We start from the raw sequence: 18716 nt of genomic DNA on the forward strand, positions 1-18716 counted from the left end.
CAATGGAATGGATGTGGGAACAAGCAGAGGTTATAGAGAGGTAAACAAATTATTATTTTATTCATTGGTTTATTAAATGGTCAAGGAGGAGCCTAGTTTCTAGATATTGTTTCCCAGTAAACAATAGAGCCCAAGGACACATTAATTCATCATCGCTTTCATTATGCCCCCAGCCCCCCCAAATTTCAGCAGACCCTTTGGAAACTAGAAGAAAGGGCTTAGAGGAGATGAGTAATCAAAGAGATGCTTACCATCCTGTTATGCTTGCAAAGGAAATCTACCAACAAGGTGTATTGGAACACATGAAGGGTCTAGGTTGTGTTAGCAGTGCAGTTAGGAAATAAAAGAGTGCCAAAAATTAAAGGAAGTTGGGCTCATTAAAGTTTGAATACAAACATGCTAAAGAGGCAGAGAGCAACAATGGTGAAGAAGGTCTGTAACTAGTCATCCACATAAGGTTTTTAAGACTGTTTTCTGTTTTCTCACAAGAGTGGCATCTAGAAAATCAGAATTTTCAGGAGGGAACTACTGAAAATCCACAAATAGCACATTGAAAATGCGCTAGTGGCTGAAAATGCACCACATCTAAACACATATACTATGCACCACCGTTATTATAAATCCACGTATTAGGGATTACTTTCTATGTACTACAATCCTATGAACACTGCCTTCAAATGAAACCAATGTACTATATTTACAGGACTAACAAGCTTGAAATAATTCATTTAAATGTTGATACAGAATACAATGAATTTACCGCCCATGCTATGTGACAGCCATATGAGAGGCCTGTCTCCAATGCCAGCAGCTCTTAGTTTCTTTAGAAGCTCAGTACTTCGATATGCAAGAGATTCTCTGCAGATGAGACAGCAAAGAAAGCATGAGGGGCAAATATAGGAAGGCAGCATATCCCAAAGAATTGTATTATTTCTTGACAGCTTTACTCAAATTTCCTTAAACTCAGCTTGTGTTCCATAGAGTAAGTTATTTTTCCCCATAGCATCCACTTGTTTCAAAATGTTGGAATGTTTTAGGGCAGCAATTCTGAAACTTTTCTTACAAGTGGATCAGTATGCCACATTACCAAAACCTTTAGAATAGTGTTTCCCAACCTTAGCAACTTTAAGACTGTGTTCAAGTTCTAAAATACCTAACAATGGCCAGACTATTTGGGAATTCTGGGAGTTGAAGTCCACAGATCTTAAACTTACCAAATTCAGGAAGTGCTCTTTCTTCTACTACTATCCCCACAAAAATTAGGTGTCAACAACTCATTGCCTAGTGGCACTACAGCATACTTGAGCTTCCAAACAGATATTTTATAATTTAATTAAAAACATAAACAATTACTATGGAATCACTAAATATCATCAGGTTTAAGCAAAATTAGTCAGATTCGGGGTGGGAATGTCAAGATCTGATGAAATGTTATGCAAGAATATTAAAAAAAAACTTGAGAGATTCCACGATCTTGTAGATTCTGGCTGTACAAAATATTTTTTTAATCAAATCTTGCTTAAAACAGTGGTTAGCATCCAAATAATCAGATCAATGATATGTAAAACAATGTTTAAAACTATGTCACAAACATGGGAAGTAATTATTTAATACTTTAGATCAGACATGTCAAACTCGTGACGTCACGTGACGTCGTGAGATGTATCAGGACTGTTTTGCCATTGCCGGCAATGGGGTGGGCGTGTCTTCCATATGATGAAACTAGCCCGTGGGCCGGCAGTTTGACACCCCTGCTTTAGATTAAGTATCTGTACACAGCTATTTAACATCTCTTTAGATTACTATGGATATCAAAGAATTTCTATTCCAAATACTAAATTAAGCAGCTGCAGTATTATCCAAATCAAATCTCCTTTTGGAGAGGAGGGAACAAATTTGGCAGCACATAATCACATTAACTGGGACAAAATCACTGTTGCGGGAATATCAAGTTTCCCCACATATTCTTCAGGGAGCAACTACTATCTATGTATGGTTGCATTAGGAGTATATTGAAAATGGTTTGACCGGATTATATGAATTCTGCCAAAGTTTATTCAACATTGTTAAATCAGGTTACATTTTGTTCAACAAACCATAGATTAATTCAATAACTGAACCCAGGTAAAATATTTTAAGACTGATCTTGATCAATTCTGGCAAGGCTCTTTTAGAGTTTACAGAATAGGATCAATCTGTTATTTTAATCAAATGCAGGTATGAATTTAGACTGTTCAAAACATATCAACATACATAAATGTAGTATTATTAGTGTTGAATATTAAGATCATAATGTGAATATATAAGCAATATATTCACTTCTAAAGTATACGAAATGATGTGTACAGAAACGTAACAGAGTTTCAAGTTTCTGCTCCCCCGTTCTTTACCTGTAGCTCTCTACGGGACATTTTGTTCTCCAGTCACTAAGGTGGGTATCATATTCCACAGAAATAATTCTAAGCGATGGGCAGTCAGATGCTAACCAAGTCTGAATTTAGAATACAAGAAAAACAAGACAGAAAACAATTGCATTCAGATAAGTGTTGAGGCTTCAGGTTATGCAATGAGGATCAGCAACATACTTTCAAGCGAGACGAGTGAATCAGAAGAATAAACTATGATTGCAGGGCATATCATCTGAAATGATTTGCTAGCAGGTTCTATTGGCTTAATTTCAGCAACCTAGCATTAGTCTTATAAACAACTCTTGTGCCTTAAATCCATAAATATAGGGCCAAAGTTTTCATTTGATTCTTCTAGGACATTAATGTTACTATCATTCTGATTGGTTGATCTCTACCAATTAATCAAAGCCTCTGCATTTGGGTATGTTAGCAGCCTTCAGAACATTTTAGAAAAGACCAAGCTGTCACTTATGACTTGCTACACGTCTAAGCATAAAGCAGAAATCAAGGAAGTGATACCTTCTCTAGGTACAGGTATAGTAAAAGGAAAAAAGAAATTGCTTCATCAGGAGAGAATCTTGATGTACATGTACAGAAGCAAATAAGTCTGTTGTGCTGGTGATTACATAGGTGCCTCTGAATAAATAGATGTTCACACGAATGCTACTCTCTGTTATTTATGCGGAACAGAGCATAATGTAGAGGAACTGAAGAGGAACAACTGGAAAAGAAGTATGAAATACTGGGACTTACTAACTGAAGTTGAACGCTTATGGAAAAAGAAATGTATTGTTAAAGCAATCATAATTGGAGCCCTCAGAGCAATATACCTAAAGGACTTTCTCGATATTTGGCAATATTGAATCTATGAAACCTGAATACCCTAACTTCACAAAAATATACTCACCCTGCTTGAAACTACCTATAGCAGGGGTGTCAAACTCGCCACGTCACATGACGTGTTGCGATGTATCGCAACTTTTTCCCCATTCTCGGAGCTGGGGTGAGCGTGGTTTCGGCATGACGCATCCAGCCCGCGGGCCAGCAGTTTGACACCCCTGGCCTATAGGCTTATATGCAATTTTAATAATCCTTAGGTTCTTGGTTAGGACTTGAGTTATTAAGTTTCTTCCAGTCTTAGACTGTGAATTTAACCATAGATTACCCATACATAATCTAGGTAGTCCTGGGGTGTTAACAGCAACTGGTGACCAGGACTGCCCATTGCTACACTATGCAGTCATAAAAGGTGATGTCATGGGACCTTGCTGCTTAGCAACAGCAATCCTGACAGTCCTGGTTCGTACAATCCAAGAGATGTAGTTAATGATTCTTACTTTTGGCCAACATTCGCTGTAGTCGTCTTCTGCATCCACGTCTTTCTCATCTGTAGAGTGCTCAAGATCCTGTTGTCTCCATGTTTTAAATGCTGCTCCCAAAAGGCCGTGAACGAAAAGGACATCGGCTTTAATGGGCTCACTGGTACTGGAGAGAAGTCATAAAGAAAAATCTATTATTAACAAGAGCATCATTCTAGGGGCCAACATGCTGGTTGGGAATTCCTGGAATTGTAGTCCACGCATCTTAAAGCTGCCAAGGTTGAAAAACAGTAATCGAGGCAAAGGATTCTCTCTCAAATGAATACAATAATTCCTATCCCATCTCTACTTAAATTATTAGTAATGGTAGAGATCAAAACTGATGGAAGTATTCTAAGTTAAATTCCAAACCAGAGTGAGGAACCAAATGTTGGCTTATAACTCCTCACACACACCCAGTACTGATGACATCATTCTCTCTAATGATCTAATGATCTATTAGAAAGTTCCTTCCAAAACCTCAGTTTTACTTTATTTTGTCCTCTGCTTTTTGCAAGCTTTTTCTGCAGGCTCCCTTAGCCAATTGAACTCTGGACTTCTTACTTGTTCTGTACCAGCCTGCTACCGGCCCTGCAGAAAAGGCAGGGACAACCCCTTTACAAACGGCAAGAGGCTGGAATTACGCCTGCCAAATTTATAGCTACAAAAACAAACAAGACACGAACCAAGAAACAGGAGCTTTAAGAAACACGAACTATCCAAGCGGTTGCCTTCAGCAAACCAGCCCTCCCCACACATTCCCCTTATATAGAGTTCAGGGCGTGGCTTCTCTCTGCCTCCTTCCGAGAAGCCCCATTGCCTTCCTCTGTTTACTCCTAATTGACTGCCTCCTGCGTCGGGCGTCCTTGAACAGGGCCAGCTGTGGGTCATCTTCATCCACGCTGTCAGGCTCACACAGCGGGAGGGGCCTGGCTGAGGGCTCTCATCAGCAAGATCTTCAACCCCCTCAGCAAGGTCTTCAACACCCCCCTCCTCCTCCTCTGAGTCATCCGACCCAACTGCCGAACCCACAGGCTGACCCTGAATCACAACATTACTATCTATTGTCTGAAACTATTTTGTGCCCCTTAGCAAGATGTTAACCTTAGGCAAATTTGCATCTTTCCCTTTTCTCAGTTACTAATTTTCAAAGGCTTAACTGCCACAAGATTGTGTAGCCTAGGTCACTCACAACATACTACTGTCTCGAAGGCTTAAGCATTATGCATAATGTACAGTGTTACCATCCTAAGGCAGTGCACAATATTATAGGTAGTGCTCATTTAGAAACCACAATTAGAACTGGCAACTCTGTCACGAAGACAAACCGTTGCTAAGTGAAACCACGTCTGTGCTTATGATATTGCTTTACAGATCTGTGAAAGTCGTCAAATGTGAGGATCGGGTGTAAAGTTACTTTTTCATCCATGTATAATTGCGAACATTTGCTAAACAAGACAGTCACTAAACAAGAACTACTCGTAGTATATTTATAATTTATAAGGCTACTGAGATTAATGCAAAAGATTGTATCCTGCTTTTAAAGGTTCGTCTGGTGCGCCAGTTGCGACCCTATCTTGACCTGGATGCCTTGTGTACAGTCACTCATGCCCTTGTAACCTCTCGTCTAGACTACTGCAATGCTCTTTACATGGGGCTGCCCTTGAGATCCACTCAGAAGCTTCAGCTGGTACAGAATGCAGCTGCACGAGTTCTTTTGGGGGTCTCCCGATACTCCCATATTACACCTCTCCTCCGTGAGCTGCATTGGCTTCCAGTTGCCTTCCGGGTGAAATTCAAGGTGCTGCTGATGACATACAAAGCCCTACATGGCATGGGTCCGGATTACCTACGGGAGCACCTACTGCCGGCGTCAACCTCCCTCCGTCCTGTACGTTCCCACAGAGAGGGCCTCCTCAGGGTACCACCGGTCAAAGAATGTCGGCTGGTGGCCCCCAGGGGGAGAGCATTCTCGGTGGGTGCACCAATCCTTTGGAACCGCTTGCCAGCTGAACTCCGGATGGCCCCCGACCTTCGCTCCTTCCGGCGTGATCTAAAAACTCATCTATTCGAACAAGCCGGCCTGGCCTGATGGGTTTGGGTTTTAACATTATTTTAACTAACCTACTACATTGGGCACAATCATTTAACTTTAAATCTTGTATCCTGTATTCTTATTTTTGTTGCCCTGTACACCGCCCTGAGTCCTTCGGGAGAAGGGCGGTATATAAATCAAATAAATAAATAAATAAATAAATAAATAAATAAATAAATAAATAAATAAATAATTTGATCCATGCTGTGCATACCAAGAGCCAGCTAAGGTTGAAAACATCCGCTGTCTATGCAGCCAGGCAATATTGAAAATCTGACTCAGTTTATGACAGTTTCCTGAATTTTTTTTCCTTCCATTCAGAATACAGGAAGGGGAAACACAGAAAAGAAAAACCTATCCCTGCACAAACAATTCCTCAGGGCCAAACTGTTGAATATATGGTTACAGCAACGTCCGATGATTCATTGGTCCATTTTTTTTACAACTGGATGTGTGAATCAACTCCACTGCAAAGGACTGGCTATATCAGCAGATTAAATCATGCTAAAACTATGGTTAGAAATAAACCTGAATTACAAAACAGGCTTAACGTAAAGAAGACAAGAGATTGCTTACTTGGTTCGATATTGTGGGTGTAAAATGTATACACCATCTGGATACTTTTCTTGCAGCACTTCCCTATCCAGATTAGCCAAGGCTCTTGCAGCATGAGAGGACTCCATGACGCGTGGAGACTTCATCATAGCTGCTAGTACAGAAACCCATCCTAGCATTGAATTAAATAAAACATTTGTATCATTATTACCTACTCATATGTTTTATAAAACAAGGGTATATTTAGGAAGTAATAAATATGTAGGAAAGTACTATATACATTGACTGTTTTTCACCACATTTTTTCTGGCAATTCTCTGCAAAATTATTATTTGTTAGCAACTGGAAGTCTAAACATTTAATTTCTCCTGTTCATGTTTGAGAATATGGTGTAAGACTGATTATAACCAATAATTCATGCAGCAATATCAAGAGAGACAGACAGACCATGCCACCCTATAGGTAAAATGCATACTGTCTGCTCAAACCCTCCAGAAAGAAACTGCCATCCTGTCAGGAAAATCTTTTAGTGATTCATCTAGTTTATCCATTAATTCTTTCCCTTTTATAGAAAAATGCACTGCTTCGCAAACTGCAGACATATAAGAAATTTCTGATCAATTCCTTTACTCCAAAGATAAATTCAATTATACACCCACGCTATGCTCAGCCAATGAGAAAATATATTTGACAAATTATATGAAATTGCCTGGAATATTAAATAATTAAATCCCAACTATAAAGTATTGATTTCCTAAACCCTATGACTCTTGCAAGGAAACATCACAAGACAAAACCTTTTAATAAATATTTTCAATTAACAACAAATGCATTTGCTACTACCTGCACGTATTATCGATGCATGAAGACGTTCCTCTAGTGCCATATTTCCAATTATGTGAACGATACTTCTTTGTATCTTGTGAGAATCTCTATGGAGGTGATACAGTTTTTGTAAGAGTTGAAGTCCCTTGTTTGCTTCAATTTTATTACAGTGGCTAGGAATCTGAAGTGATAGAGAAATTGCAGTAATTAGCTGTACTTTAACAGTGTGCAAATCAAGTATAAAATTATATCATGCACAGAGAGTTACGGGGGCGGGGGGAGGGAAGGTTGACTATTTATTACCCAGACACCAAAAGAAAATTAAAAATGACTTGAGAATGCCTACACTGTGTACATTAATTAAGCATAGGCAGTACAGTCCTATTTCCTCATAACATGACTAAGTAGAATAGTACTTACACATGTTTTACAATCTATCTTGGGTTTGTAACAAGGCTTGAGCAGGTATTTTCTATTTATGTCTTTACCTTGGGTCTGAGAGGCCTACAAATGGCTGAGTTCAACAGTTTACAAAGTAGCGGCAAGTGTGGGTACAGGCAGAACCCAGAATATAATTGGAATTAATTGGTTTGATTAAAAGGACCGTTCATTTAACAGGAAAATATTTCTTTCATCTATTTTAAAATGAAAATCATATCCTTTTACCATGAAACATAGGAATCGTTTTCTAACTCTACGTCTATATCAGGGGTAGGCAACCTTGGCTCTTTTATGACTTGTGGACTTCAACTCCCAGAATTCCTGAGTCAGCATAGCTGACTCAGGAATTCTGGGAGTTGAAGTCCACGAGTCATAAAAGAGCCAAGGTTGCCTACCCCTGGTCTATATTTTTTATTTTATTTTTATTTTAATCCCATTTATATCCCGCCCTTCTCCGAAGACTCAGGGCGGCTTACAATTTAAGCACAAACCAATGTGCTTAGCAATAGCCTTCATTCTATGTATATGCCTGCTTATATTGTTAGCTTGTTTGCGCTACTGAGATCCAAAGAGGGCTCCAGGCCCAGATTGGTGCCTCTGCTACATTACCTTGGAATGTTCCACCAAAGCTTGCAAACAAAAGAGTTCCACTGTCTTTGCAGGTATGGTACTGAGACTTTCACAGTATGGAAGCCCATTACCTCCAAAACACCACAAGCCTCCCTGGAAGAAAAAAAACCACGTTGGAAATTAATTTCAGAACAACAGAATGAACAACGTTAAGTTTGTTTTACGACAACATTTATGCAACAATGTGTAGAGTTTTCCATCTTTAAAAAAAATTAAGCATAAAGAGTACAGCGTAATCTAATGGGTCAAAGGAAACAAGAGACCACTTCCAGTAAGAATTGGAAGCTCAAGGAACTGATATAACTCAGGGGTCTTCAAACTTGGCCCTTTTATGACTTGTGGACTTTCCCAGAATTCCTCAGCCAGGCATGCCTGGCTGAGGAATTCTGGGAGTTAAAGTCCACAAGTCATAAAAGGGCCAAGTGTGAAGACCCCTGATATAACTGAAATATGTAATCAGCTGGAAGCAAATATTTATTACCATCTTCTCATTTCTGCTGGTTCAGACCAGCCCTCTAAATTAGAAACTTATTGGCAAGACAAAATAACTTCAAATTTACTCACAGACTATGTCACTTTTTATATTGTGGATTTAATAGATTTATCTCTGGCTTCATAGGCCAACAAATCAAAAGACCCAACATGGCGTACAAAGTTAAGACACTGTAAAAATGCGAAGTAAAATGGGAACCAGAAATACAATACATTAAGGAGGAAACACACAAACAGAACACCAATTCTAAGTACCCAGTTGACTAGGATGTTGAACTCTTTAAGTTTTGAGAATATACCTTTTGGGCAGCGATGGTCTGGCTGCTTTCTCTTAAAGCTAAAGAAGTAAAATACTGTACACATTGATCGAGATCTGTTTGAGGTAAAGATGCCAGAAGCAGTCGAAGTTCATCTTCTAAGCAACAAGTCTGAAATATGAAATTACCAACACTTCTGTTACTGTACCTTGTTGATGAATGATTCACATCAAAAAACTAGGATTTGTAAATGTTTTTATGGTATAAAGCAGCAGGAATTTTAGTCTATAAAGTTCCAGATTAGGGATGCAATCCTTTTCTACTGAAACCATATTCCTTCAAGAATAATCTAATTAGGGAAGCACGCCTACGATGGCAGGGCAGAAACCAGAGGATATAGTACCAGTGGCGTAGCGTGGGGGGTGCAGGGGGGGCCGGCCGCACCGGGCACAACATCTGGGGGGGCGCGCTTGTACTCGCAGCTCTCTGCCCCTGCCTGGCTCACTCACTCTCTCTCACTGCAGTGCTGGCTGTGCGAATCCGATCCGAGCCGCCGGGTCGCCGCCCACTGTGGAGGGGGGGGTGCAAATTACTTGCCTTGCCCCGGGTGCTGACAACCCACGCTACGCCACTGTATAGTACCGACATAAAGTAACTCCTAACAAGCACCTAGCTAACTATTTCTCTCTCTCTTTCTCAAAAATAAGTATTTTGGAAAGCAGCTGCAATCACAGACATGAACTGGGTTTATATTTCCAGTTGTTCCAGAGCACCTCCTCTGAATTAAATCCAAAGTGTGGCACAGACTGTAGAGGGTTTTCAGAACGTGAATGGTAGAGCTTGCCTCTCAGTCTTTAATTCCTCCAAATATTGATCTCTTCTACTCCTATGGATGGGAAAGACAATAGTCCTGAGTCCTCCCACTGCAATTCCCATTCTTACACTCCACGAGGTGAAGTCTGGGGTTTTAAGATCATGACTTGTATTGTGTTGCCTCTGGTGCACTCCTCCCCTTCCAGTGACACCTCTGGGCTCTTCCTCACAGCCATATTCATGAGCTTTCCACCCATTCTTGAATCTGGAGGAAACTATAGTGGCATACTATAAGTTGCACTGCTCCCATAATATATCTCTTTCGCACATCACCAAGGAGGCCAGGCAGGGTCGCTGTCCTGAAATAAACTAGGGCAGGTTAGTTTCAAGACAGCAACTATTGGATGTCTTATGTTGTTTCCCCTCCCACCCAGCATGGGCTACTGGTGGGGGGAAAAAACCCAAACACCAACTGCTTTCCTGAACATGTGGCTCTTTGGGGGCTAGAGGTTGGCTTGACATTTATCCTTTACTTCTGACAGGAGTTATCAACATCCTATGTGTTCTGTTCCAGCCTACGACTGGCCCTGTCTGTGTATCAGGGACAACCCCTTTTTCCTTTTTACAGTCAATAGGCTGGAAAAACCCAACCCAAATTTATTTACAGTTCAAAAAAAAGCAATAGATGAATCAAAATATCAAACAAGAGTTAAACAGAAGTAAAAAGAACAGACCAGGACTCTCTCAGAATGTCTTCAAATGGATGCCTTCAGCCACCAGCCCCGCCCACACCTTCCCCTTTTATTATCAGTCCCAAGGCGTGGCTTCTCACTGCCTTCTCCTCCTCTCACTGAGTTGCCTCATTGATTTTCTCCGCTCTGCTCTGCTGGATTGCCTTCTGCTTCTAGCATCTCTGAACAGATTCAGCTGTGACTCATCTAAATTCAACACCTCATGCTCACACAGCTGGGCCTCATGAGGAACATGACTGGAGGGGCCAGGCTGAGAGTCCTTCAGTGCATCAAAACCTCCCTCCGACACCAAAGGCTCTCCAAACCCCTCCTCCTCCTCCTCAGATTCATCGGACTCAGCTGCTGGGAGCACAGGCTGACACTGGATCACAACACTATGAAATGATTTCATGGCACCTAGAGGGCACTCCGATTACTCGTAGACTGATATACTTACGTAAAACAACCTAACAGTCTCGGGGACTGGCATTCAGAGATTGATCAGAGATACAGAGCAGAGAAGCCCAAATCAGAAGAGAGGCCTCTGGGTTATTGTGCCTCTGGATCTTTCTTGCCTTTCTCCCTCCTGAGGCCAATTTCCCTCAGGACTCCTTTCAGTCAGGCAAATCTTAAGATTTGATTGGGAAAGGTTGAATTAAAAAAAAAGGATTTTAAAAGTATGCCTGTCCATATGGATGCCTTCTGGCAACTGCATTATGCTACCTTGGTTAATTCCCAAGTATTAATTTTCAAGTACCTACATAACAGAAGCACCCGCAATAAAGGTCGTTCAGATCTTATTATACATACATCTTTTGGTTTCAGTAAAAGATGAGGCGGCAGGAAAAATCGCAGATCAACATCTTTACTCCGAGCTAAAGCAATGGCAGTTCTCTGGTCGCTTGTTTGGGCAACAGTCCTGTATTGATAATCTGTACTAAAACAAATATAAAGTTAGAATTTTCACTAATCTGAAATATATTTTTAATAAAAACTATATAAACAAGCAACACATCTTTGCAATTATAAACACAATTGAGGATAAGCTACCTGTTTGGAAAGGACTACATACCTAGGGATGGCAGATATAAACAAATTCCCAATTTTGAAGAACAAAGACAGTGGGTGTGTGTGGGGGGGTTTTCAGTTGTAACACTGTTAATAAAACTGTAACACCTGCAGTTTGTATTGTAAGACAAAAGTTGCCAGTTTAATTTCAGACTCCTTTGAATTGCAGTAGCATTCTTAAAGCACAGGTTTCCAATAGGAAGTCTGATTTCTCACTGTAAAACATCCACCCACTGGTTCTTGCTGAAGTACAGGTCAGAACTGAAAGGATTCTGCTATTTCCAAATAATTGTGAGTATCAAGCACTAGCCCGTATCGTAATTGAAATTCAGCAAAGAAACAAAAACCCTGAGGGTCCTAATCAGTGAAAGGTTCTCCAATACAATTTCCAAGTAAAATGAATGGGTTCTTGTACCGTTCCTGTTAAGTCTGTGGAACTCGTATAAGAAAACTTTCTGATATATTGTGCTGCTATCAGTTGCCTCTCCTTTCCATGGTGCTATGTAAGAGATAATAGCCGACAGCAAGAACTCTGTAGCTATCTTAATAGATACCATTACCATGCCAGTAACGATTGGCGGCCAATTCCTGCACAGCTTGTAATCGGACCATTTTGTCATTTGATTGACTTCTTTTCACAAGCAGCCACAAGGCATAATCACGCTCTTCTGCATCAAGTGTACTGAAGCGTTCTTTACCAAACATAAAATAGGACAAGATTATTATAGTCACTTTATTCCCATCTTCGTATTATCAGCAGTACTGTAACTAAAGATAGTATTTTTAGAGTAACATTTTAAAGCATACTATTTCCTGGATCCACATTCAGATGACAATACCAAACTTATCTTGTCTAATCCAAAAAGCTAAGCAGGTAAATTCTTGGGATGACAGACCTCCAGAGAACACTAGAGCTATCGTCAAGACTGGGTTACAAAAACTCTCCAAGAATAAGGAAATGGTAAGCAACTTTGGTAAAGTTGTCAAGAAAACTGTACATCAGTATCAAGTTTGATTTGAAGGAGATTTTTTCTTAATATAAACGAATGACCATTCAATTAGTGTGCTTTGAATCTGGAAACTGGAGTTTAGCGGCCATAACCAATGATTAGGACTTGACTCTACACAAAGATTGTAAAGCAAGAATATATATGGAACTACATTTAAGTATCCAAAAGTCATTTTTGCATCCCAATGAGAACACTGTGCATTCCAGAGTAAGTTAACACTTCTTCAATGCAGGAATCCAAACTAAATCTTTCCTGCCAGATGGCAATCAAGTCTCTGCTTGAATGCATCCAGTGAAGCACATTATTTCACTGAATAATTGGCTCCTACTATTGCACTGATTTTAAGCCTAAATCTCTGAATAAACGCTTGCACAATATTTTATTTATAAAACAGCAATTGGCTTAAGAATAATAAAGCACTTAAGTGTAACTAGCATATTCAGAACCAATTCCAAACATTTAGTCACTGTTCCAGGTAACAAATCTGGCTTCTTAGCCAGATCATGGCACTTTGCATTTTAGTTATGTACATGACAGGCAGAAATTTATTGATTTTCCAATATGCAGAAACAGCAATGGGTGGAGGGAATGGAAAAATCTGCATCTGTTTAGTTTCTGCATGGTTATGAACTATTAAAGGTACAAAGTTTCTGCTTTTTTTAAAAAAGTAACAGTTTAGATTACAGCGAGTCGACAACGACATTCCAAACCTACCATCAAAGGGCTTCTGGAAAATTCGAGCATGCATTTCTACAATTTTTTTGGCTGCTCGGTGAAGCTTCTTTCTCACTTGATATATGATTCCTACAAAAGCAACAGAGAGTTCATTTTGGTCAAATAATATATATTGTCAAATAATATACATTGTCAGTCCCACACGTAGGACTACGGTGCAGGAAACCAATTCTACAGGAAGAACATGAACTACATTTTAGTGAGGTAAGCCATAGCAATCAACTTTGCAACTTTGCTTTTGGTTTCTCCTCCCACCCTTTTACGACCAGTCAATCAGGGAAGAGTCAGCCTAAGTCTCTTCTGAATACTGTACTATCTTCCTACCCAGGTAGGTATATAAGTTGGTATATACTATATAAGTTCCTGAATATTTGCTTCAAGGCCATCTCCCTGGCTCTCTCCATATATAAATTCCTGTTAGATTCAGCAGAAAGAGAAGGTCACTTGCATCTTTCCTAATACTGTAGCCTCACCTTCCAAATAAAACCTTGAGGCCCTGATTGGGAAAAAGTGCACTACTAGCCAAACAGGAATGGTACTGATACCAAAATAAATACTGATCACCAACTAGGGATTAAGGGTTGACCTGCTCTCAGAAATGTCTGAGGATCATTTAGAATGGGCTATTTGTGGGAACAGGAGAGATATCACCAAATCAAGTTTATGATAGGGATAGCCATACTCTAGTAATACAATTTCTTAACAATAGACACAAAAAGGAGAGAAAAAATGATTATTCAACTGGATTTAAAAAGAATATAGAAAACATCCTGGTCCCAGCCGAGTAAATTTCCAATAGAAGAGAATATAAAAAAAATGAGAAAAATATTATGAGGGGGGGGGAAGAGAAAATAGAAGGGAATATGAGTAAATTTCTTCCATAATCTCCATAGTGTAATGTTCTTCCTTAAACATCAGGATGAATATATCATTGTTCCAATTCTTATTTAGTATTTCTTACATTCAAACTGTGCTTCTAATTCCTTCTAGTTTCAACAATAACCTAGTTTTTCTTACCTTGATAGTCACTTTGATCTAAAGAAACTGTTTGTAAGTAGATGTAGGATTTCAGTTTTTCTTGTTGTACCACTTGGGTATCAAAACTGAATAATTTTCTTAAAGTCAAAACTTCGTAAGTAGCAAATACACAACCACTTAAAAAAGCAGAAGACAGATATCAATGTAAGCATTAAAGTACAAGTTTAAACCTGACTGCAGTTACGTAGGAAACGAACCCATCTCTACGTACAGTTTTCTAAAAATTTTAACTTCTGATCCAAGCTGGAAATTCTTGTTCCATAATTTTATCAGCTGAAGAATTAGTGTTCCTCCCCCCCCCCTTGGTGGGGAAAATGTGGACCTCTACATATGCCATCCTGAATTCCTGATGAACATATCAGTCTAACAAACAAAAAGAAATGTTCCAAAGGAGGAGAATATTTGTAGCTCAGGGTTGAAATGAGGGATCCTGGGTGGTCTCTGAGCTTGGTTTGTTTTCTTGCAGATGCTTCATTACCAGGTAACATCATCAGTGTTAAGAAGAGAGCAGAGTTTGCTCTCATTTTATATATTATATATTTTACATATTATAAAATGAGTATATAAAAGTGAGAGCAAACCCTACCCCCTTCTAGCACTGATGTAATGAAACATCTGTAAGAAAACAGCTAAGCTCAGAGAGCATGAAGAAGAAATGTCCATTTGCTTCCTTTTGGCCTCTCTCTTCTCTCTCCCTCTCTCATAAGCAGAACTCTTTTGATTCCTCTTGATATCCAAACTAGGCAAATCGGGATATGGTTGTGGGATAGACTTTCCTTGCTACCATCTAGCCATGGCCTGTCCCCTAATCATATCCTGATACTAGAAAGTAGCAAGGAAAGAGTATTTCAGATCAGCGCAAGCCACTCAATTATCATCTCACAGTCTTTAATGCTTTACAAGTATAGGTAAAGGTAAAGGTTCCCCCGCACATGCGTGCTGGTCGTTTCCAACTCTAGGGGCCGGTGCTCATCTCCGTTTCAAAGCCGAAGAGCCAGCGCTTGTCCGAGGACGTCTCCGTGGTCATGTGGCCGGCATGACTAGACGCCAAAGGCGCACGGAACGCTGTTACCTTCCCACCGGAGTGGTCCCTATTTTTCTACTTGCATTTTTACGTGCTTTCGAACTGCTAGGTTGGCAGAAGCTGGGACGAGTAACAGGCGCTCACTCTGTTACGCGGCACTCGGGATTCAACCCGCCAAACTGCCAACCTTCTGATCGACAAGCTCAGCCTCCTAACCCACTAAGCCACCACGTCCCTTTTTACCAGTATAGGTAGCAATAAATAAAACACATGAACTGAGCAGGCAACACAATCTGCTTCTAAATTTAAATTTGGAATAAGGAAAGTCAACACTTGTTTGTGGATTAAAAAACAAGAGTAAAGGAGAGGGAAAAGAGGGGAGGGGAGGGGAAAGGAGAGGAGGCCTGTCAATAGTTTCAAAACTCTGTTTCTAACATTTTCAGCAATGACAGATTCACATGGCTCATATTTAAGGCCCAAATTTTAAATGACAAAATAATGCAGGAACTGTTGTTATAGACCACGGGTCGGCAACCCGCGGCTCCGGAGCCGCATGCGGCTCTTTGAGCCGTCTCCTGCGGCTCCCAGCCGCCCGGTGCACGCGCACCTCTTTGAACGGGCAGTGGTGCGCGCGCACCTCTCCAAATGGAGAGTGGCACCGCCCGTTTGGAGAGGTGCGCGCGCACCTCCCCGAATGGGCGGAGGTGCGCGCGCACCTCCCCAAACCTTTGGAGAGGTGCGCGCGTACCTCTGCGCGAACGGGCAGAGATGCCGCTCTCTGAGGAAGCTGTAGCGGCCCATCTCCGAAGCTGCCGAAAGCGGCAGCTTCGGAGACGGGCCGCTACAGCTTCCTCAAAGAGCAGCGCCCCTGCCCATTCTGAGAGGTGCGCGCGCACCTCTCCGAACGACCGGAGGTGCGCGCGCACCTCCCCAAACCTTTGGAGAGGTGCGCGCGTACCTCCGCGCGAACGGGCAGAGATGCCGCTCTTTGAGGAAGCTGTAGCGGCCCGTCTCCGAAGCTGCCGAAAGCGGCAGCTTCGGAGACGGGCCGCTACAGCTTCCTCAAAGAGCAGCGCCCCTGCCCATTCTGAGAGGTGCGCGCGCACCTCTCCGAACGACCGGAGGTGCGCGCGCACCTCCCCAAACCTTTGGAGAGGTGCGCACGTACCTCCGCGCGAAAACTTTTTTTGCGCATGCGCGTGCATGGACACACGCACGCGGCTCCCACTTTTTTTAATTTGTGATGGAACCGGTTCCCAGCGGCTCTTTTCCTTTTTTAGTTTGCCGACCCCTGTTATAGACTATGTAATATATTACATAGGGTCATTCTTAATTTTGCACCAGCTTTCAGTGATAATATTGTCAACATTACTATATACACAGCATTTAAACAGTCACAACATACTATACATATTCACAAGAACAGCTGAAAAAAATAATACATTAAACACCTACAAAGTATGATACTTTATTTTCATGCTAGAAACAAAACTGATGTTTGCTAATAAAAACTTACCCCAGAATAAGTGAGCCAGTTAACTTCACAATTTTTCCTTAAAAATTAAAAGTTTAGTATCACTGCGTGTGCAAAGAATATGTTTTAGTACACACATTATATCAATAATGAGTTATATAGAGAGGTTAAGCTAACTGCACTTAAGTTATTATTAAAATAAATACGTGTGAGTCCATTTAACTTCCAATTTAAATATCGCTTATTTATTAACTGTTTTTTATGCCAATACAATAAAAAAACACTCTTGGAAGTTCTCATAGAAAAATAATGGAATATAAAGCAAGTCCCATGCAAAAAATAAAAGTAATGCTGCAATAATTCAAAGAGAACAAAAAGATGGTAATGCCGAATTAAAATAAATCAGGGGAAGGCTCTAAAAACGAATCCAATCCTTACCAGCTCGTGGAAAATCAGCAAAGAGGGAATCAGACTGATCTCCAGAAAAGCATTGGCTCCTTAACAGTCCCCCCCCCTGCAAAGTTCCTGAAAGTGTGGAATGCATACCAGTTTCTCACTGCTACAGCTAGTTGGTTGGACCACAGATGTTGGAGAAAGTGGATCTGAATGTATCCAGGTAACAAGCCATGGAGGGTTTTGTAGATCAAAGCCAGCACGTTTAACTGGACCCCAAAATCAACTGGCAACCAATGCAGGGTCCATAACACTCCAAAAGCTCCCATATTTGGAGCCTAAAGGAGTACATTTTTTGAATATTTATAGCCTACTAGACAGATAAGAGCATGAGGTAGTGTTATCAAGCCTTTACGTCTCAGGTAAGGTCCCAAATAATTAATTGAATGATAATGTAATTAATTTATATTCAAGGTTATGCAAAACTAAGTCCTACTTCATAGGGAGCAAGTGACAGCTCTGTGTATATGGGTCTAACCACTTAATTTTTTTTCCAGTTGGGAGTATGCCAACTCAATTTGATGAGATTATTTCTGGGAAGCATGCTTCAAATGAGAACACACAATTTGGCAAATTAACCTGGCAACAAACCTCAAGTTGTGAATTTAAAAGAATTTACTTCTGAATAAATTTGTATAAAATTAGATTTACAACATTGGTTTCTTCCATTAGCCTTTTATATATGTATGCTCTTCCTACCATCATCTTGAAAAGTTTAAACTATGGAATACATATCATTGTATTCATTAAATATTCTAAACATATTTCATCATTGGAAGTCATAGTTTCATTTATATTTATATATTTATATAATCTAAGAGTACAGTATTAATTCTTACAGATGACCTTATCAACATTTTTCTATCTAAAATTTCAGTCAAATCTTTTTTAGATGGCTTTTCAACCTTGTGTTTAGGAAAATATTCAACTCATTCTTAAATATGGCATAAATATTTAAAATGTTATGCAGAACAATGTCACTAAGATCTTGCTCAGAGATCTTAACATCAGATAGGCTTTGAATTTTCCTTTGGTGTATATATTTCATTTTATAGGAAAAAAAACCCAATAAAGTTCTTCATCAGTCCTATGAAATGGTGATAAATATTTCTCCAAAGGCTACTTTCCTAACTGTCCCTAGGAAGAATATAATTTCCACTCCTTATGGACTTTTTGTATAAAAAACAAACAAAAATGATTTATGGTTTTGATGATTAGACAGAAAGACAAGTCAGGAGCTTAAATTTTAATTGTATTTATAACCAATGTGAAGAAAATCAGAAACAAACGCTTCATATCTTTATGCTTT

At 40.1% G+C, this 18716-nt stretch overlaps 1 protein-coding gene across 3 annotated transcripts in view; it reads right to left on the bottom strand.

The window, feature by feature from the left end:
- Nucleotides 1-18716, bottom strand: part of SERAC1 (serine active site containing 1) — a 28312-nt gene that overhangs the window by 7281 nt on the left and 2315 nt on the right. For all 3 annotated transcript variants that reach the window (XM_081314555.1, XM_081314554.1, XM_081314556.1), the window contains 12 exons: nucleotides 16997-17033; nucleotides 14436-14572; nucleotides 13398-13487; nucleotides 12234-12365; nucleotides 11416-11537; nucleotides 9104-9232; nucleotides 8292-8405; nucleotides 7260-7422; nucleotides 6438-6588; nucleotides 3746-3893; nucleotides 2391-2491; nucleotides 761-858 (listed from right to left, as the gene is read on the bottom strand). In XM_081314555.1, coding sequence (XP_081170681.1) covers nucleotides 761-858; nucleotides 2391-2491; nucleotides 3746-3893; nucleotides 6438-6588; nucleotides 7260-7422; nucleotides 8292-8405; nucleotides 9104-9232; nucleotides 11416-11537; nucleotides 12234-12365; nucleotides 13398-13487; nucleotides 14436-14572; nucleotides 16997-17033 — 1422 coding nt within the window. The remainder of the gene's footprint in view (nucleotides 1-760; nucleotides 859-2390; nucleotides 2492-3745; nucleotides 3894-6437; nucleotides 6589-7259; nucleotides 7423-8291; nucleotides 8406-9103; nucleotides 9233-11415; nucleotides 11538-12233; nucleotides 12366-13397; nucleotides 13488-14435; nucleotides 14573-16996; nucleotides 17034-18716) is intronic.

Source organism: Vipera berus (assembly GCF_964194415.1).
Source record: "Vipera berus genome assembly, chromosome: 1".
NCBI classification, from domain to species: Eukaryota; Metazoa; Chordata; class Lepidosauria; order Squamata; family Viperidae; genus Vipera; species Vipera berus.